At 38.7% G+C, this 16,585-nt stretch overlaps 1 protein-coding gene across 2 annotated transcripts in view; it reads left to right on the top strand.

The window, feature by feature from the left end:
• Nucleotides 1–655: 655 nt before the first annotated feature.
• LOC101874699 (sodium channel protein type 5 subunit alpha-like) overlaps nt 656–16,585 on the top strand; it is a 168,495-nt gene continuing 152,565 nt past the window's right edge. Inside the window, exons 1-5 of one of the 2 annotated variants that reach the window (XM_005150025.3) lie at nt 656–922; nt 2,718–2,836; nt 8,261–8,350; nt 11,824–11,952; nt 16,227–16,318. In XM_005150025.3, coding sequence (XP_005150082.2) covers nt 656–922; nt 2,718–2,836; nt 8,261–8,350; nt 11,824–11,952; nt 16,227–16,318 — 697 coding nt within the window. Of the gene's footprint in view, nt 923–2,717; nt 2,837–8,260; nt 8,351–11,823; nt 11,953–16,226; nt 16,319–16,457; nt 16,550–16,585 lie in introns of both variants that reach the window. The other variant, XM_031049886.2, reaches the window with a different exon arrangement.

A 16,585-nucleotide genomic window follows, 5' to 3' on the forward strand; every position in this document is an offset into this window, starting at 1 on the left:
GTCTTGTTGGATGTTTTGAAAACAGGATTTGCTAACCCAAAGGAAAATAAAAATAATGTTGCAAAACCCTAAGATAGAGACTGTGGAGAATTTCTGTGTGATTTAAGAATATGAATTTGACCTTTCACTCTTTAAATTTGGAATACAACAGCTGGGGCATTTTCAGAGTTTGCATCATGTGGCCAGAGATCGGCTGATTTAAATCTGCCCTGCAGTCATCTTAGGCACATTGTTCATCCACTCCCAGAGCTGCGTTTTCAAAAATGAGTTAGGAATCCAAATCTGTGTGGCTTTCTATGAAACTTAATCTTGTATGAATCTAAGTTGCCCCTTAATTTAGATTTAGGATCCCAAGAGCCTGAAAACCTTAATACTCTATAGCCTATCTACAAAGTCTTTTTAGCTTTGATTGTGAGTGATTCCTAATTGAAATTACAGTTTTGGTCATTTCTATCTTCCTTGATGTTCTACTAACCACACAAAAATAGATGCTTTCCTGGTAATACGGAGCCTACAAGTTGTTTGGGTTATTTTTTGTCATTTTGATGGTTTTGTTTTTCTTGCTTTGCTCTTGTCGTTAACCTGTGGTACTTTTCATTTCAGCTGTTTCCACTACTAGGAGTAAAGACCAGAAAAGACAAAGCAGGATGAAAAGATGGCTGACTTCTTGTTACCACCGGGTACTAACAGCTTCCACCGGTTCACGCCTGAATCCTTGGCTGCTATTGAGAAACGAATTGCGGAGAAGCTCGCAAGGAATGCAAAGCAGGAATACAGAGAGCAGCTGGGTGAAGAGGAGAAACCTCAGCCTCAGTTTGATTTGCAAGCTTGCAAGAAGCTGCCCGATATCTATGGGACTGTTCCTCCAGAGCTCATTGCGGAGCCTTTGGAGGACCTTGACCCTTTCTACAGTGATCGTAAGGTGAGCACCAACCAGCCATCATGCTTCTTTGGTGTCCCTGCCCATGGCAGGGCGGTTGGAACTAGATGATCTTGAGGTCCTTTCCAATCCTAACTATTCTATGATTCTATGATTCTTTGCTTTGCTCTGTTTTGAGCATTCTGGTTTTTTATCTTTCTACAGCCAGTAAAAATGTTTTCTTCCAGATTAAGGATCAGTTTCAGCCTGGGCAGGAATCCCACAAAACATCCAAGTGTGAGGGCAAAGAGGGATAAAAAGCATAATTAAAACTTTGGTGTTTTCAGATAACTCTGAATATGAATATACAGTGTCTGAAAAGAGCAGAGCAGTAGCCGTGTTAAATTAAGCCAGAGGTTTTTATCTACCCTATCTTGTTTTCTGTATGAGTCTTGACTCTTCACAGGTCTGTTGTTTATCACTTAAGCCCCTTAATGTTAAGGGCTTCTGGGTGACTTCAGTCTTGTGCTAGCACTCTGCACAAGAGCAGGAGACACCTCCACAACCATGCCTGGAGAGCAACTGTTTTTTTTCCTTCTGAAGGATAGTTCATCACTGTTTAAGATGACCAAAACAGAGCTGAAGGGAGATGTGAGTAGCATGTGCCGTGCTGGCTCTTTGCAGAAGGGTAAGCTTAGTCCCAAAGCAAGCATCACCTGATGAGGAATCACGTGTAGGCTGGAACAAAGCCACAACAGCACACACAGCTTCTGTCAAAAGGCTGTTGACAGCAGAGCTGGGCTGGTTGCTTACTACAGGTCATTCCCCTTTCCAAACATTTCACAAAACTGAGGACAAAATAAGGCTTGGAAGTACAGTGTATTTTTAGGCAGCTTCTAGTTCTTTCACATACCAATGTTCCTGATTTTGGGCTATGCTATTTCCCGTAGTCAGTGAATTCGTATGACCACAATGCTTCATCTATTAAAACAGTGGAGAAACAGGTACAAGAACTACAGAATAAAAGTTAAATTGATAAAGACAAATAGATTACTTACCTGGAATGGCCAGAATTAATTCACCTTTTAATTTGCCTGCTATCCCCAGGCACAAGCAGCAGGATACACATTTGCAATTTTAGTGTCATTAAGGTCTTAGACTCCAGGTGGGCAAGTTGCTTAGAGTTTGTCTATTTGGTGTCTTGATCCTGTCTCTGAGTGCATATGAGTTGCTCTGTGAATGCTGGGGGTATTTGCCAAGCTTTGTAAGTTGGACAAGCATCCATTCAGCATTACTTTGGATTTAAGGTAACTCACAGTATTGGTTTCCTCTGCCCATATTAACTTGAGTACAATGACAATACCTCAGTGCCAGGGTTGGACCCTGCTGTGGAGCTGTGCCACATGCAGCTGCTTACTTGGTGAGACAAAAAACATCGACTGAGAGCAACAAAGGAATCAAGGTAGAGAAAATAAAGTAACAACATAGCAAGGTCTCTGGCATTTGGGAAGAGCACATCATAAAAGTCCCTCCACCACATTTTAGTCACTGTGTAATTTTTATTTTTAAAGGTGATTCCACTCTCCTCCCAGCCTTTTATGATGGAGGTGACAGCACAGGACCCTGTAAGGACTGAAGGAATGAAAAATAGTTCGGATATTGCAATAGGACAGGCAACAGCTCTGCTGTGAGGGTCTTGAACAAAACTCTTCACTAAGTGAAAAGGAATTTGGCAGTTTTGAGGGGAGTGGGGAACAAGTGTGGGATCCTGGCAGGAACTTCACAATGGGAATGGGCTGGGAAAAGCTGAGCATAAATGAAAATACTGAATGTTCTCATTTTCTATTTTGTTTTCCAGACATTTATAGTACTGAACAAAGGGAAGACAATCTTTCGATTTAGTGCCACTCCTGCCTTGTATATACTTAGTCCTTTCCATCCAATCAGAAGAGCAGCAATTAAAATTTTGGTACATTCATATCCTTTCTGTTGATTTCCCTCCTCATGTATTTTATAGAGTTTTTAAACACAGATGGATGGAAGTCAGAAACCATTTTATTTCATTAAGCTGTTTTAAATCTTTCTGCTGAATTTGCTTGCAGAAGCAGAAATGCACTTGGATTTTGGTTTGGTTCATTTTATATTGTTATGTGAACTGTGAAAGTGGCTGTATTATACTGCTGGCATCAGATAATGTGAACTGCACTACAGAGTCTGCTGACTTTACTCAGGATTAAGAGGTGTGAAGGGCCTGAATATGTTTAATAAAGAGCCAGTGGAAGAAACTGAGTGTAATACCTTAGGAAGGGAACCAGGAGATTGGAGCATACCTTGGGAAATCTACACTGACGGAGTGCTTTGCTACTGAGCATTTGAGCAACCTCTCCCATGAGACTTTGTGACACCATATGCAGATGCAGTTTAATTTTGAACTGCCTCAGAAATTAATTACTTTGATCTCCTGAAACAAAACATTTTTTAAATAGTGTTTTGTTGGGGTTTTTTGTGGGTTTTTTTTTGTTTGTTTGCTTGTTGAAACACTTTATACAGCTAGGAATGAAAGTACAGGCTTGCCTGATGGACCTTTTGATGGAAGGGTGATGCCTGATTTCCCTTAGCTCTAGCTCTGAAGTCATGCAAGATATATTGCAGTGTCTGGTTTTCACTTGGGTTTTAAACACTGACACAGAAACATTATATTCTGAAATAGTCGCATCTCTCTGGAAGACCAAATGGACCCAAATGTTCAGCTTTGTGTGAACATAACTAAAACTGCACCTTTTTTTCATGGGTTGCCTTCTTTCTCTGGGGTGCATATGGGAGACCTGACAGTGATAATTCAGGCTCCACATGCAACTGTGATGATCATGTGATGTTTTAGTGGCAAAAATCCCTCATCTGTAATGCTTATGTCCACCGCAGAGAACTAATAAATACAAAGCAGGTAGTGTCTTAGAATCATTGGTTTATTATCAAATTTCAGGGGGGGAATAAACCAAACAAATCCCTCCTCCCCCCCCCCAAAAAAAAGGCAACCCAAAACCAAAACAAACAAACAAACAAAAAAAAAAACAGAAAGAAACCAGATTCCCAGTGGTCTTCCATATAGTGAGGAAAAATAAAAAGTTCAAATATAGATGATCTAGCAAGAGGAAAAATAGGCAAAGCTTCTAGTTACAATAAGTCTATGCAAAAATGAGTATGTGATATCAGCCAGGATATTATTATGATTACTAAGAATACACCATACAGTTTTACAGAGAGATTTGCTTATGGATCAGATTTGCATGCAAGCAGTGCAGCACTTGCTGCTGCATACCCAACAGTGTTTATTAGGTACAGTTACATCAGCACAGCCTTGCTAAAGTTAATTGAAGACAATGAATTGGCACAGGTATGGCTAAGAGAAGAATCTGAAAATTTAACTGAGAAAAACAGCATGTACATTTGAACATTGCCTCCAGCTTTGGAGACCTTTTCCGTCTTCTGCTTACTTCCTTCTACACCACCTGGTGTAGCCAAGAGATCACAAGTGTGTGTAATACCCAGAAACTGCATACCCTTTGTAACAGTCAACCCAAAGAAAAGTGCACAATAAATCCTTTTCACATTACTTCCAAGGATAAAGACCACAGAGGAGTGAATTTGAAAGATATGTCAGGAACAGAAATATTGTAAATTGTGGGAGTGGAAGGTCACAATGTAAATAGCATTTTAGATACAGAAAGGCTCAAGTTATCACCTTGTGTTGATAATGTCAGGAAACTCAACAGCTCAATCTTTGGCAAGCACAGGCAGGAGGCAACAGCTGTAATCCCAGTGAAACAGTGGTGAAGTTCCTGCATTAGGCACTGATTTGTTTTCTGTCGATAAAGACCTTTCACATCAACCTGAAAAACAAAGGCCAATTGGCTGAGCAGGCAGTCAATATCCCAGGCAAAAAGGAGCCTGAATAGGCAAGTACTCAAGCAGATAATATCACAGACATGAATCTGGGAACTAGATCTATTGTCTTGTGTGAGTGTAATCAAGCAATCTTTATTTTCTTCAGGGCAAAAGCCAAAAAAGTGTATTAACAAATGGTGCCCTGTCACAGAAGTGTCTGAAGCATCTTCTCTAGGAGATGCAATATTTCTATTTCCAGTCACTAAGTGTACCAGGAAGGCTAACAGTAGAACAAAATAGAGAGGACAGAGTAAAATTGTCCTATATAGAAGCTGTGGGTATCACATTTCTTGGTTAAGTAGCTGTATATGGAGTTCTTCCTCTGAGTCTTCAGGCAGGATAGATCCTGTATATTCAACTGCTCACCCAGACAGACTAATTAGTCTAGTCATTCAAAAATGCACTCTTCCAAAGGAAAAAACACCCACAACCTCCTAGTAAGGTGAATTACTTCAATTAACAATGTATCCCTAAGCCTTTTGTAGGTATTTCTCCTCTTCTTTGGAATCTAGGAGGCCTCATAAAAGGACCCTGGTCCATTTCTGTCACAGAGGACATAGGGAGTGTAGGTCTGCATCCCAATGGATCAATGCTTTTTGCCTTCTGCATCATTACTAGCTATTATTAGCATCTTCCTTTACAGTCTCCGCCTCCTAACACTTCATTGATGTCTTATGCTTAAAAGACTCCTCTTAGTTCTTCTAGCCTGCAAGCTGAGGACCATTCTGTGGTGTCTTTAGTTTCTCCAAGCAGTTTGCAGTCCTATATGAAGTCATAGCAATTGCTATTCCTTGTTTTTCTAGGTACTATAGATAGCTGCCATTTGCCACAGATCCAGAATGGGGTTTTGACCAAAATTACCTTCCTTGAAGCAAGAATTATGGATTCTGGCCCATTGAAAAAAAAGAACAAAAAAGAAACCCCCAAACTCTTCTTAAAGAATTTTCAATCTTTGTTCATATTTTCTGCTTTCAGCATTTCTCCCATCTGATTTTACACACTTTTCTCCATAAGGGAAAATGAGACCTTGTCAAGCACCAATTATATATACTATTGATTGGGACTAACCTTTGCTAGCACATATTATATGTAATTTGGCAATGATCACTTAGAAACCTCTAATATTCAGTCTGCTAATTAACAATTATCCATCATAATGAAGTCTAGAATAGAAGTATGCTGTGTTTGACTCAATAACTTTGTGCTAGGAGATAAAATTTACAAGTTTTAGAACCCGTTTGTGCAAAGCTTACTCTATAACTTCAAATTGGAAAGAATAAGGTTAATTTATTGCAGAAAGAATCCTGATGAGTAGCTTACTATATTTGGGTTGTGGTCCATAACAGAGTCCAACCCATACTTCTGAATGTGTTAGCCATGTCAACTCATGGATCAGTAGGTTTTCAAAAATTGGAATTAGTAGCAGTCCTAAGAGAGGTAACAGCCAATGCTGCTAATATATCTCTTATCTTGAGATAAGAAAAGCGTCTCTCAATTTCATCTTTTTACTTTGTCCTTTCTGAGTAGATCATCGACACTGATTTTTCTAATGCAATCAATTGCTTTAGATTTCAGGCAGTAGGAATGCTAATTTTCATTCTGTAGGATGTATTTTTTTTTACCTCTTTCTTTTAATACAGATCTCTGACTTTGGTGTGTGACCATTTGAAATGTTTCATTCTTTTATGTTCTTTGTAGTCTCCAGCTTGGTCATGAAACTGCTTGAATTCATAGTGTATTTGATGTCCCAAAGCTGACCTCTTACATTTTCAACCTGTTTTCTCTGTGTATTCTCTTTGGTGTTTGAATAAGGTGATGACACCTGCCTGTAAGTGAGCATCTGTTAGACTCATCTTACACCACAAGGAAACAGGGATGTATAAATCACACTAGTGATCTTAAAATAGGTGGTTATAGAGGAATTTCTTTGCTTGGAACTAAATTGAAGCACAGCAGTTTTTTGGCATGGCCTGAAGACACTACTCTGTCTTACTATTGTTCTTTTCATAGCATTTCACTGTAGTTGAAAAAGTAATTCAGTGTTTTCTAGGCTAGCTGCAGCTTAAAGCCGAATTGTGTTAACCAGATGGACACAAATTACAAAAATGTATCTCAAGCTGACATGAGAAAATGTGACTGGCTATCAGATATTCATCCCAGTCCTTCAGTAGGTGTTGGCTGAGAACTGGAAAGTGTTTGTGAGAGGAGGAGTCCCTTTGAGTTTAATTACTGCTTTCTGCAACAGCACTGGGGAATACACAGGTTGGTTTCGACAAATTTAACCTTGTAGCTGCTTATGTGGCCCATAGGAAAACATTCCACTCTTTCCAGCATAGATTTTGACTCTGTGAAAGGACAATTCTCATGCAAATGTTTCAGGGTATATGTTTGAAATTATATTCTTGCATCACTATTCTCAAACAAAATATGACACCTACGGAATCAATAAAAAAGTAAAAAATTCCAAACAAACAAACACCTTATTTTATTTTACCTTTTTTTTCGTAATGAAGGCAAAACAAGTTAATATTTGGAGGCTACCTATCTCTGCAGAAGAGTCCCAGCCTATTGACTGAGTTGCAGGCCATTTTCCTTTGCCTTATTTTCTGTCCACTTAAACTCATTAGTTCAACTTCTGCAGTAGCGTGGGACCTATTATTTATGCAGGAGAATCCCATCATGTTTTGTAATATTTTTACAGATAATGACGTGCTTTTAGGAGAGCAGTTCAGTGAACTGTGTTTTTAGTTTCAAGAATTTGATTGAGGGCACTCCGCTCTGTATTTGTGGCCACAGCTTAGCAGCTAAGAGCATGGACTATACACTTGGGAGGCTTGTTTTAGCCTCCAATTAGGGAAACTGATGCCTCAGCTGAGGCAGCCAGCTTTGCAGACCAAGACAAGCCAGTTTGCAGACCAAGCCTTAAAACTGGTGCTGTGAAACTCATATTAGCTTTTGGTGAAATTTTATACTGGAAGTGAGAACTCAAACCCATTAGAGAGATTAGAAAGACCAGATTTATAACTTTCCCTAAAGCCTGAGAAATGTTTCAGGATGCAAAATATAATGGGAATTTGCAGACACAGATTTTCTGTAGATACTTAAATGAGACTAATCCCTCTTTTCATACAAAGTTGTGCACCTATGCACATTGTCATCTGACCAACACAGCTGTAAAATTTGGGTATTGTATATTCAGAAGACTGCAGAGTCAGTACGTTTGTTTACTGTATAATGTATAAAAATGTAGGCAAAGGAAAAAAAAGGAGGAAAAGTTTCCATATAATTTTTATGTGTATATAATAATTTGTTTCCTTATGTACTTACAAACAAATGTCTATAGTCCTTTTTAAGCAACTTGCAAATTATGAGTGAGCTGTCACATTCTGTGTGAAATGACAAAAATTTATGAAGTCTTACAACATATACGTTGCTTTCCTTAATTTGCTTATTTACATTGTTCAGTATGTTTATTATGTGCACTATTTTAACTAATTGTGTGTTCATGGCACAGTCAGAGACTCCGTCCTGGAATAAATATGTTGAGTAAGTATCCTTGCTGGTTTACAGCCGCCCTATCCTTATCCCATCCTTCCTCTTCCATTTGTTATATTCTTTTTTTCCTCTTGTTTGCTGTGGTCTAATTTCTTTCTAGTAATACCAATGATAGTATCTGTCATGACAAAATGTTTTCCCAGGGGTTTATTGCCTGTGAAAACTCCCTTAGTAAGTAAACTAACAACTTTTTTTAGTCTGCCAAGCTCATACTTACTGCTAAACGCTTCTGCTATGCTATGTCTGAATGAAAACACATATGATGAGAACTCAATTGAAACTCTCCAGCCTTTCACAGTTCCCATGCAAGAGATTCAATGGTTGGACACACTAGACTAGGCAGATGGAGTTTAAGTTGAATTATTTCAGAAAATACTTTCTGAGTATACTTCTGTCCTTAATCTGAAATTTATTGGAAGTAGAAGTTTCTTTTGGACTGAATTCACCATGAGTAGTAGTCCCCTGTAATCATTGATAGACATACCTTAGAAGCAAGAATAAAATTGTCTGGGAATACTTTTATCTTCCAATCTTTTTAGTTTGCCAAATCTTCAGAAAAAAGAAAAGAAAAAAGAAAAAAAAAGTATCACTTAAAGGTGGTTTGTTTTTTTTTTAGTTTGTTTTGGTTTGTTTTTAGTTTGTTTTTTTTAATTAATTTTTAAAAAGGTGAACTAGCTTCAGAAAACCCATTTCATTTCTTTAAGTTGCTTTAAAATATTTGTCTTAGAAACAGATACCAGATGCACAAGCTAATCAACCTACAGTGCATTAAACAATTATTTTGGCTCATTGAACCAATCAGAACACACTTTTTATTTTTGACTGACATATGATAAACACAGCCATCTGCTGCTCGATAGCCTGGTGGTTGGTCTACTCAGGGCTGTAAGGAAAGACAGTAAAATGCCCTTATTTTTAGTTTCTTAAAATCATGCAGGGCACATCTTCTAGGCCATAAATTACTAATTATAGACAGCACTGAACCAAATATTTCATCTGATCACAATAGCATCCTAATCCCAGGATGTTTCATGTATTTCCGTATAGTGTAGTACCCTCAAGTGTGTCTGTGACTTTTCCCCCAATGTTGTTCTTTTTCCTGTTTCAAACTATCATACAGTACCATAGTCATATGTATTCAGCTGAAGCATGGACATCTCATCAATGTGAGTCAAAATTTGGTCAGTGAGTCTACAGCTGGGAATTCAAACATTAAATATCAAATATCAACAAAACAAAAAATATCAAAGTGTGTTCTGTAAGCAGGAAAATTGGGATGATGTTATCAGTGAGTCAAATAGAACATGGAAGAAACATAGAACACAAATGCAAATGGACTTGTGCAGCATGGAGTATATGCTTCCATGTTTCCTCTTCTGTTTCCTCATACCTCTTAGTTTTCCCTCCTCAAATGAATAGAATTAAATCAAAGGCTTTTGACTTCTGAGGAGCAAAATAACCAAATGAACTGTAATTCAAATTGATTAATATCGGATTTGGAAGCAATACATTTAATCCATTTTGTTCTGCTGTTCCAGAGACTTACCAGGGGATGCAAGAGTAACCTTGTGCAAATATTTGGCCTAGATCTTCCTTTAAAACATTTTCCTGACCATTTTGAAAAAAAGAAATCAATTCAACTTCCCTCCAGTAAAAATTTTTCTGTTGTTAAAGAAGCTGCTCAGTTGCTGGAGGACTTTGCCCGATCCATTTAGAATTAGATGATGATTATACAATCAATTAAACCATCTGACATGCTGAATAAATACAAGTGCTTTATCATTTTAATGAGCTTATGTACCGTTAAGTATTTTTTTTTAGTTCTTTGCATGTGTTTTCTGCATGTATTACTGAATACACATGCTTTAAGAGACGGTCACATGGGTGACCTATATTTGAAATACCAGAGCGAAACTAAATAGGTGTCATGAAAAATCAGATACAAGATAATTCTTAGGTGTATGGTCAAAAAGGAGATGTGAGAAACATTCAGTGCCCACTGTTGCACAAAACCTGTTCTATGAATCTCCATTTTAAGATGAGGCATGCTGAGGTTTTATAACATGTGTGACTAACTCTACTGTGTGACATGGTGTCTGGAGAGCAAGGGATTTGCCACTGTCTTGTGTGTGTGCCCTGCTGTAGAACAGCAGAATACAGCTGAGAGAAAACATTTCAATTTTATGCATAATGAAGTTCTTCCTTAGAATATCACCTTTAATTGCTTACGCCTTTTTTTTTTATTATTTTATTTTTTTACCAAACAGGAATCCCAACTACTATAATTTTTTGTGTTTGGTGACACCGTTATATCTGCTGATGTTTAGGGACCGAACAGAAAGCTCAACATAGCATTTCCAGTGAAAGCCCCTAACATCATGGCTGATTTTGTGTTTTGTGGGATTTTAGGTGTGTCTTTGGGGTATTTTTAATAGGCTTTGGTATCATCTACATCTTCATTTGTAGAAAAGGTGTAGGGAACGACAGTGGTGGATCCTAAACATTTACTATTTTTATTGAGATGTGGCCTTGAATACCTAGTCTCATTGGGCTACATGTCTCAAGTAGAAACATTAAAAAAGAGATGTTGTATGCCCTGAAGTACATCTCTGATGGGAGGTAGATCCCTGGGTGAACAGATCTGAATGTTGTAAGTCAAATATATTCTCGTCCTCCACAGAGAGTTTGCTAAATTTTATTACAAGCATCATCTTTATTACAAAAGGTAAGATGTATGTTCTATCCGAGATCATCACAGGCGGCTGTTGTTAATAAACAGCTTGTCTTACTATGGGAAAAAAAACACCCTTGTGTCTCTTTTACTGTCAAGCAGGTCAAAATTATTATGTATAGTATTTGGGTGGGAGTTGTTTTACTCTTTCCTAGTGAGGGAATTCTGTTGTTTAATTCTGAGGGATGATGTAATTTACCATAGATAGTGAACAGGGAAGTTGCAAGAGGAATACTCTTTTTAGCTAATAAAACTAATTGGGGACATTTTTTTAACCTGCTGTCCTTCAAAGTGTCCTGGGCAGGAAGAGATGAGAGGTATGAATGGAACAACCAGGCTCCTTCAAATTACAGAAACAACAAGCAATGGGGCGTAATCCATTCCTCTTTCACTGGTGATTGCACAGTTTCAAAAGTCCTGTAGCACAGCTTAACAGGGTAGTTAGTATTAATGCTTGACTTAATGAGAGAGGATTCATCAAAGTACACCCTTTGGTGAAAATTGTCTTCATTCTGTGGCTGTCATGAGTGTTTTCCCTTTTCTTACATGTCCCTTGGGCCACACATGAAGCTGCTTGTGCACAGCCTGGTAATGCAGCCATGACTTGCATGAGCAACACCAAGAGGGACAGGAATGTCTCATGTGAGCAGGATTGAGCTGAGTGTGCCTCTGCTTTTCCTGCCATCTACTGCTTGCTAATGCTCTTGCTTATCTTGGCCACTTTATTCCCCAGGTACACTTTCACTGGTATTTATACTTTTGAGTCACTGATAAAAATATTGGCGAGAGGATTTTGCATGACAGAATTCACCTTCCTTCGAGACCCTTGGAACTGGCTGGATTTCAGTGTTATTGTTATGGCGTAAGTAGCATTCCTTTGTATTTTTCAAGAGACTGATATGCAGTAGGACTTTTAAAGAATTGTCTGGTGGTTCTCTTTTTTATCTTTCACTCAAATTGTACAGACAATGAGAAAATGCTGAAGTGTATTAGGATGGAGAGTTTTTTCCTGAGTGGTTTCAGAGGAAGAAGTCAGAGGAATTCTCAACTCTGTTCTCTCAATTCACTGAAATGCTTTGGAGAGGCTATATACTCTCTCAGTGCTCCAAGGAGAGCTGTTTGTATATCTGTAATAATACTTGCCTATCTAATGCAATTTTGGGAAGCTTTAGACCCCTGAATAAAAAGTATTATAAGTATGACTGAACACCCATATATTTAAATCCCCATTTATACTCTATCTATCCATAACACAACCAAAACTGGTTTTGCTTTCTTCACTTCACAAACCCTCTTCACCCTAAAAGTAATTACTATTTTACTGCTATAGAGAATTGATTTAAAAGCCTGTGAAACTTGTCATATATCTTGGGAATAGAAATTTGCCCCCCAGACATGATATTCCTTTTCAGATGTATACTTCTACCTAGATTATTAGAGTTCACTGAAAATATGTGAGGTTCTGGTGCTTTAAAGAGCTGATGAATTTGTGGCATCTAGACAGCTGAAAATACATGGGGGTAGGGAAGCAGTCAGCCAAAGGTAGCTGAGACCCAGGGTTAGCCCAAGCTCTGGCCAAAGGCAGATATCTGACACTGTTGGTATCTCCAGCTGAAAACCAGAAAGCTGAGTTAGAAATCCATATTTTCTCCGTTGTTAAAGAAGAGAAAAAAGCATATGAAAAGCATGTGTCATCTTGAAGTGGAATCAGGTCAGATGTGCCCTGAAAGGCTCCATGTAAAGGGTGGGTGTCAGGATGATGGAGCTAGGCTTTTTTCAGTGATATCCAGTGATAGAACAAGGGGCAATGGGTGAAAACTGGAGCATAGGAGGTTCCACGTTAACATCAGGAAGAACTTCTTTACTGTAAGAGTGACCAGAGCACTGGAACAGGTTGCCCAGGGAGGTTGTGGAGTCTCCTACATTGGAGATATTCAAGGCCCACCTGGACAAGTTCCTGTGTGATGTACTCTAGGTTACCCTGCACTTGCAGGGGGGTTGGACTAGATGATCTTTTGAGGTCCCTTCCAACCCTTGGGATTCTGGGATTCTGTGATTTCCTAATCATAGAAGGACTTCATCTGGTCTCACTGTATTTTCTGCTTAATGATACTTATATTCTGTTCTGCTTTTAGTTGAGTTCTTGCTGCCATCTTTAAACCTTGCAATTCACAGTGTTAAGTGAGGTGCAAGCCTGTTAACACTTCCATTTGAGCTGAACTTGTTGGCCAGTTATATTTGAATGGAACCAAAATCGGGAAAAAATATTCAACCTAGCTTAGTTCAAACACCAGTGAGGTTGATAGCACAACTCAGGTGAGGTGCAGGGATCAGGACCAATATTCAAGGAGTGTCTGGATAATGCTCTTAGCTAAATGGTTTAGCTTTATGTAGTCCTGTGAGGAGCCAGGAGTTGGACTCAGTGATCCTTATGGATCCTTTCAACTTGAGATAATCTATGATTCTATGAACCTTAGCAGCATTTAGCAGAACGGCATGAAGATATGTAAAATGTATGTGGACTCTGTTGGGAAGTCTCCCATTTATTTTAGTAGGCTTTGGATCATAGCCAGCTCTGGGCCTGATCCTGGTATCTGTTACTGCATTCCTATGGATTTGGCTGAACTGGCATCTGGCCGTTGTGATAAGCGTTCAAAAAATGCAGCGCAGATGGGGAGGAGGTTTTGGAGGTCAGCACACATTAGGTATTTTTCTCAGCTGAAATTTGCCTAAAGTAGTGCTAAGAGCAATTCTCCTGCAGCATTGAGAGGCAGGACAGAACAACACAAAGCATCACCAGCCTGCTCTGCTGTACATCAGACAGGTGGTAAAAGCAGGGTGTGGTAGTTCATCTGTTTGTGAGTTAGGATGTGAGTTTATTTGCAGGTCTCTGAATTCAGCACAACATGGAGAGTTTCCATGCATGGGTTCCCTCTATTCTACAAGTAAGGGTGTTTCAGAGAGCTGAGGCAGAAAGGAGGAGGGAAAAGGACAAGGGAGCCACAGTTTGCAACCTTTGCAATGCTTCTGCTCTATCTCATCTTCTCAGTTCCGGCGGAGACTGGGGCATCACCCCCAACTCTGCAGAACTCCTCTGGGAGCATCCCTTTTACTGTCACTGTAATTTGAGTCTGAACAGTCAGTGTGATCTTCACATGTAAAACAAATCCTCCTTCCAAGTATGCAAGCAGCAGATAGGACAGAGCATTGGATAATGGATTATTCTGATATGATTTATCCTTCATATAAATCCAGTTTGCAAGTAATTTAAAGTAATATTGACCACGCAGGTAACTCTGGTATTGTTTTTGCTTGTAACTAGTATTTCTGGGTCTGGAAAAATAGATGGCATGAGGGTTCAAAATGGAAGAGCCTGTTAAAGGGGCATGAGATTTAGATGAACCGAGGGTTTTGAGCTATTAGAAAACCTGATTCTTTCACTGATGTGTGTTCCAGTGGAAAGACCATCACTTGCTTTAGAGTTTCTGCTAAATAACTTCTTGCCTCCCCTTTGCGGCAGAAATGGCACAGATCAGGGTGCAGATAGTAGTTTCAAATACCACACCAGATACTAAGAGGTGCCACAGGTCTCTAGGGCTTTTCTTCCACCTGAGAGCCATGGATGGGTTCAAGGGAAAGTAGGAAATTACGAAACTGCCCCTATTTAGATCACTCTTTCTCAGTCAAGTGAGTACTTTCCATTTCAGGCAGCTGTAACTCTGGGTTAGAAAGTGCCCTGCCAACAGGTTAATGATCATAAGCAATTCCTCGGCTAACAGGAAAATTCAGGACAGGAATTTCAGTTGCTTCTCCCTCCCCAATTTGGAGGAACTGGTCTCCTGCAATTTCATCCAAGAAATGGCCAAAATAAATCTTAGAACTAACTATTGTGATCAAGCAGCAGTAATATTTGCTTGATATGCTTGTTCCCATATTAATATGTTTTTACAAATCTCTAGTCAGCAAAATCATGTTCCCATGGTATTACTTCTCCCCAAACAATTTTTTCCCACCCTTGCATGTTGTATAAGAGTTTGGGAGAGAAGCACTTTGTAAACCAGGGGAGGAAACAGGTAAACCTTTGCCCAGACTCCCCTATGAGATTGTGAGGAAGAGAAGCAATATTGCTCTTCCAGGCTATAATCTGGATTAGTAGATATGGAGAGGATGCTTTGTCCTCCCCAGAGGCCTTTTCACAAAACCCACTTAAGCAGGCTTTGTAAAATAACCAGGTGAGTTTTTAACTTAATGTGCAAAAACAAATGCCTCAAAGATGTGGAATGTATAAATGAAATTTAATGGTGTTTTAATAGTGAAATTAAAAAGTCCAAGAGCTGTTTTGTTCAGAGGATACAATGGTGGCTGTGCTTTTACTGTATACCAACTTGGAGGAATAAATTCTGTAAAACACTGATAAAACCAAATGCATCCCATAACTGACCCTCCTGGCAGCATTCAACTCAGATGTGTCATGGGTCTTCATGATGACCAAAATAGGCATGGCAGTGAAGAGCTGGGATTGGTATTTTAATCATAAATAGTTTTTAGTAGGATTGCAATTTATATTCATTCAAAATCCATCTTCCTGCAGGCAAAGGGCATGGTTTGATGTACAAAACAAAGTAAATTCTTAAGCATCTCTTTTAACCAACATCTGCTTTAGCACAGAATGCAGCATCTTAGAATAAATAGCCAAGCAGAAACATTTGCACTGATATTTTCAGATGTTGTCCTCTATGTAGTTTGCAGAAGCTATTATGTGAAAATTACTTGGGTGCTTGAAGGTTTTATTTTTTAAAATAACTATTAATGTTTCCTATAATGTAAAGAATTTTTTGTTAAGCTACATGATGGTGAATTTTTTAAAGTATTTATTGCTGAACAGCACAGTAACAAAGTTAAACAAGTAGTTTTAAAGAATTGATGCCTATTAGATAAGCTTAAAAGTTCAAGAAACATTTGAAATAATGTATATTATGAAAAAAATGGGACAAATGGTGTCAAATAACAGCCTGAAAAGTGGACGCATCTCTCATTCAGCTGTGTTTGCTCCCACTTTTTATGGTTGCATTCTTCATTCAGACAAGTTTCATACTCTATTGTATAATTCCAAATAACTGTGACTTAATTCTACAGGTATGTAGGAGAATTTGTGAAAGTAGGCAGTGTTTCACCTCTTCGGACTTTCAGGGTATTGAGAGCTTTAAAAACTATTTCAGTAATCCCAGGTAAGAAGCCCTGATCTTTACATTTTGGCTCTCAGCTACAAGTGATTCTTTCTCTGTCTCTCTTTGTCCCTTTGACTGTTGTTTTTTTTTTTTTGCTGGTGTTTTGTCATTGTCTGTGTGTGACTTTCCCTTGTTACAGATACATAACTGAATTTGTGGACCTGGGCAATGTCTCAGCCTTACGAACGTTCAGAGTACTGCGGGCGCTGAAAACAATCTCAGTCATTTCAGGTGAAAATCAGGTTAAACACTCCGGCTGCAGTTAAA

Source organism: Melopsittacus undulatus, chromosome 1, assembly GCF_012275295.1.
Source record: "Melopsittacus undulatus isolate bMelUnd1 chromosome 1, bMelUnd1.mat.Z, whole genome shotgun sequence".
In the NCBI taxonomy this organism is placed as follows: domain Eukaryota; kingdom Metazoa; phylum Chordata; class Aves; order Psittaciformes; family Psittaculidae; genus Melopsittacus; species Melopsittacus undulatus.